The following is a 5,606-nucleotide window of genomic DNA, read 5'->3' as shown; positions in this document are numbered from 1 at the left end:
TTTGTTACAAATTGTCGCATTTATATATTTATACAATATTATGTATATATACCACATTTGTGTATTTATACAGTATTTATGGGTTTATAGTTATACCATATTTGTGTATTTAATAATTTTTATTTATATTTAATTTTGATTTATTAGATTTTTGGATAAATTGAAATATTAAAAATATTTTGTTTTATTTTATTGTTTGGAATCATAATACAAAAAATTGTAGTTACACAGTAAATATACAAAATAAAATAGATAAATAAAAATTTGGGCTTTTAGTCTTCTCCTTCTTCTCTTCTTCAGCACAAAAACAATGTGCAGAAAGTCTTGTGTATGAATATCTCCAAGAATCTTTCTTTCATCTCTCGTTTCTTCTGTTCCTTATCAGTAACAGAGATATCAAGATGTCTCTGCTCTTCATCAGATTCCCCTTCATCTTCTTCATCAGTAGGAAGATCTATGCCATCAGTATAGGATGTAGCTTTTGGAGCAGCCTTGGTTCTAGATGATGAGCCCTTCTTTGGTTTGTCATCTTTCTGATCCATGCCTGCAAGCATAGCCGAGACTGGTAACTTCTCCTTTTTCGAATCTTAAGAAGCATCTTTCCCCACTAGGTCTCACCTTCTTGCTAGTGGCAGCACTCTCTACTGACTTCTTCTTCCTCATTTAAATCTGTATCTGAAATGAGAAATCAAGAAAAAAAAATTAACTATTAATAACATATTCATCAACGAGTAAACAAATTCTATAGCAACCTAACTAGAAAACTACCAAACTCACGGGTGAAAGTTCTGATAACAGACTTCTTCCGAAATTAGGGTTTTTCTACTTGAAAATGGTCACAAAAAGCTAAAGTTTTAAAATTTTATTATAACCCAGTAAACATATATTCATATAAATAAAATCTTATGCGTTCATAAAGCAAATTTTCAATCCTTTTACGATCTAATTATAAGATAACAAAATATAACTGCCGTTTCAACAAAATATATCACCCAAACAAATAGACAAAAACCTAATCCACAGAATCCAGCAATTGAAAGAAGAAATGAAACTGCCATTCGTCCCGAAAAAAAAAAGAATTAATTTGTAAAAAGAAAAGCACAACTCTAACAAAATCAGAATCCCAAAACAGAGAACGAGAAATCGATCCGAATATGATAAAAAAATCAATCGATACTTCAATCAGAAACTCAAAGCACAAAATTTTAAAAGCGGAAGAAGATTGGAATTTTACCAAACGAAATAAACCTAAAAACGAAGGCGGAAAAATGACTTATCCCATTTTAATCATTTTTTCTTAATTTAAAATGTTTTAAAAACTATAATCAAATGGAAAATATGTTATAATAATGAGAATGATCATAATATTTTTTTAACAAAGATTTTAATTTATAAGTCAATTTTAAAAAACATAAAATACAATGTAAACTATTAATGAAATGATGTTAATATAAAAATAAAATGGTACTACGATATACGATTTTTGTAGTAAACTATAATTATCTTATATTAGTAGAAAATTTTGAAACTTGTTTGATTAGACAATCACTGCCATATTGCTGCTATATATGTATCTGTGGCCAAATAAAAAAAAAATATTTTCATACGGTCACACCAGGATACAAATGACTTTTCATTACATTACAGCAAAAAAATCTTAAGTTAAAACTAAGTTGTTGTTATTTTTGCTATGTATTTTTTTTTTGTCGAAAATTATCACGATTGTTATAAGTAATTTGTAGCTAAATGTTAATATTTTATTTTTAAAAAAATCGATATTATTTTAGCATATTTTTGCTACAAAGTTGCTACAAACTATATCTGTTACTATTTGTTATTATATAGCTACATTTAGTAACTAAATTTTTGTATATAACTTTTTGTAACAGATATACTTTGTCAATATCTTTTAACTAACTTTTTGTCACTAATTTGTAACAATTGGTAGTTATGATTTGTTATTACTTTTTTTGTAGCAAAAAAATGTTGCTATATGATCCAAACCTTGTAGTGCGATGTAACCATTTTCTATAACTGATTAATTAACTAGATGCTTGTTTGTTATTTTCTAAAATATATCATCTTAGTTGGCTTCAATCGTGAGCATCACACATCTATTTAAACTCGCATCTTTCAAATAGATTTCATAACTTACAAGATACTTAGCTTTTCTGAAAATAACACTCTCTTCTTCTTATCAATTACCACCGTAAGTTTTACAATCATGGTGGACACAATGAGTTCCTCAAGAGAAGAACGAGGTGTTGTTGTTGTAGAACCCGAGCCACCAAGAGGAAATAGAACTCAATATGCTTTTGCTTGTGCAATCTTAGCATCCATGACGTCTATCATCCTTGGTTACGGTTCGTCTTCATTATGAATTCTTATGATTCACTAACGACCCATTTCGAGGCTTGTTCGGTTTTTAGGTTTAGATTATGAATTATCCTTACAATTTTATGGATGTTGCAGATATAGGAGTGATGAGTGGAGCTGCAATCTTCATAAAAGACGATTTGAAACTGTCAGACGTACAACTTGAGATTCTTATGGGGATTCTGAATATCTACTCGTTGATCGGTTCAGGCGCGGCTGGTAGAACTTCAGATTGGATTGGAAGACGATATACCATAGTGTTAGCAGGAGTCTTCTTCTTTTGTGGTGCTCTTCTCATGGGGTTTGCCACAAACTATCCTTTCATTATGGTTGGTCGTTTTGTAGCTGGTATCGGTGTCGGTTATGCTATGATGATTGCGCCTGTTTACACCGCTGAAGTCGCTCCTGCCTCTTCACGTGGTTTCCTTAGCTCTTTCCCTGAGGTACAATAGATTCAACCTTTCTTATTATCTAATATATATATATATATAAAAATAATTGTACATGGAGGTTGATGATACCATGTTTCTTTTTTTATGCAGATATTTATCAACATTGGTATACTTTTAGGATTTGTATCCAACTACTTCTTCTCCAAGCTTCCCGAGCATCTCGGCTGGAGGTTCATGTTAGGAATTGGAGCGGTTCCCTCGGTACTCTTAGCCATTGGAGTTTTGGCAATGCCGGAGTCTCCACGGTGGCTAGTCCTCCAAGGTCGCATTGGAGATGCTTTTAAAGTTCTTGACAAAACCTCAAACAATAAAGAAGAAGCCATCTCTAGGCTCAATGACATCAAACATGCGGCTGGAATCCTTGATGATATGACAGACGATGTTATAGCCTTACCGAACAAGAAGACTGCCGGTAAAGGCGTGTGGAAGGATCTTCTTGTCCGACCTACCCCGTCCGTTCGACACATCCTCATAGCATGCCTTGGAATCCACTTCGCCCAACAAGCCTCTGGAATCGATGCAGTCGTGCTTTACTCTCCGACCATCTTCTCAAAGGCTGGACTGCGATCCAAGAATGACCAACTCTTGGCTACAGTGGCTGTCGGAATTGTCAAGACCCTCTTCATCGTGGTGGGGACTTGTGTGGTAGATCGGTTTGGACGTCTTGCCTTGTTGCTTACGAGTATGGGCGGAATGTTTATTTCGTTGACCGTGCTTGGAACTAGTCTTACAGTAATCGACAGAAACCCTGGACAAACTCTCAAGTGGGCCATAGGGCTTAGCGTTACCACAGTGATGTCTTTTGTGGCAACATTCTCAATAGGTGCAGGCCCCGTGACGTGGGTTTACTGCTCAGAGATATTCCCCGTGAGGCTAAGAGCTCAAGGTGCAAGTTTGGGCGTGATGTTGAATAGACTGATGAGTGGTATTATCGGAATGACATTCTTGTCTCTTTCTAAGGGTCTCACCATCGGTGGTGCATTCCTTCTCTTCGCCGGAGTTGCGGCCGCCGCATGGGTCTTCTTCTTCACTTTCCTTCCGGAGACACGTGGTGTGGCTTTAGAAGATATGGAGAGTCTCTTCGGGAGCTACAATGCAAACAAAAAGAACAATGTTATGAGCAAGGGCAAAGAAGTAGCTGATGAACAATGAAAGTGAGACCAAATTTGCTTCCATTTCATTATTTGGTCAATGGGACGTCGTCGATTTCAAAAGACTCTCAAACCGAGTCTTCATTGGGCGAGTGTGGCCAATAAGAAGATTAATACAGAATTTTACTTGCCATGTCTAATTATCTATCATGTTGTATATAAGTTTTCTTTTGTGAAGAAGTAAAAAACTCTTCGTATGTAATATAATTGCAACATAGGTTTAATTACTTTGTTTCGACGATTTATTAAGGTACGTTTTGGTTATTTTTACAAGTTATAACTCAAAAGTGCGTTTGTTGTGGGACAACATACAATTTTTAACATACATATATAAATATTAGTTTTTCAATTTAGCTATTAACATGATACACATATTAATTGTATCCATAAATGTTGACATATGCCAAATTTAAACATATTCTAAAATTAAAAAAATTATACGAAAGTTTTTTTATTTTTTTTTGTCACAATCAATAAGCTCTGATGTATAATATATCCCTATTATGTAGGGTAATGTGATTTAGTGGAGTCGAATTCTGGTGAAATGTATGACATATGTGATGTTATAACCACTTGATTAAAAACATCTCTCCTTCATAAATATTATTATATTTTGTTAAATTATTAACCTAATTCAATGGGAATTTTTTACTTAAAGCATGAAACTCTTAATCTGTAATTTCTATCAATAGAAATGCAACATAGGTTTGATTACTTTGTTTGGACGATTTTATTAAGGTATTTTTTCGAGTATTTGCAACTTTAAGTCAAAAGTGGGTTTTCTTGTGGGACAAAAAGCAATTTAAATGTAGTAGAATATTACATTAATGGAGATCAATGATCTTTATAATTAGTCATACATATATATATATATACATGTGTGTTTAAGATCTTAGCGTTGTTAAATAAACAAAAAAAAACTTATGTTATGAAATATATATATATAAAAAAAAACATTTTGTTAATGATAGGACTTTGATTTTATTGAAGCTTAAGTAGAAATATACAGTTTCTATTTACAGTTGGTACATTGGCTTATAAAAATGTAGTTTCTGAACATTGCATGGGTTTTTGTTGGGTTATGAGTCTAATATGTTATTTTCTGTTTGTTAGGAAAAATATAACTAGCAAGTATACTAAAATATAAGAATCTACAAAATGTTTATTCATGATTTTTATCTTCATTTTATGGTTTCTTTGAGTATTGTTTATAGTTATAGTCTTATAGATAGAGAAAAAAAAAAACAAAATTCGTACTGATTACTAGCTAGAATATTAATCACTGCAAAAGATAATAGCACAAAAGCACAAATTATGCATTAAGATTTAAGAATCGTGATCCCTAAAACCCCTGAAGAGAAGACATGATGCAAAAAGAAGAGAAAACAAAATTATAATATATAAAAGACACACATGCAAACCCTAAAGATACCATTACAAGTCACTTTATGCTAAATGGTCCTTGGGGATCGAGCTGTCCGCATAGAATAAGATAAGTTGTGTAGAGAACACGATCCTTACAACCGGTTCGATGCTCAACAATTGCCTCACAAAAGAACTTGAGTTGTTCCAAAGTACAACATCCCAACATTTGCCCTAACAAAAGAAACAGCCAGTTAATTTTTTC

At 32.9% G+C, this 5,606-nt stretch overlaps 1 protein-coding gene across 1 annotated transcript; it reads left to right on the top strand.

The window, feature by feature from the left end:
* LOC104792492 (putative polyol transporter 2) lies at positions 2,237–3,980 on the top strand. Its single transcript, XM_010518656.1, has 3 exons — positions 2,237–2,363; positions 2,473–2,819; positions 2,919–3,980. The coding sequence occupies exons 1-3, from the start codon at positions 2,237–2,239 to the stop codon at positions 3,978–3,980; spliced, it is 1,536 nt and encodes a 511-aa protein (XP_010516958.1).

Source organism: Camelina sativa, chromosome 1 (genome assembly GCF_000633955.1).
Source record: "Camelina sativa cultivar DH55 chromosome 1, Cs, whole genome shotgun sequence".
Taxonomy (NCBI): Eukaryota; Viridiplantae; Streptophyta; class Magnoliopsida; order Brassicales; family Brassicaceae; genus Camelina; species Camelina sativa.
This window is presented reverse-complemented; position numbering and strand designations above follow the sequence as displayed.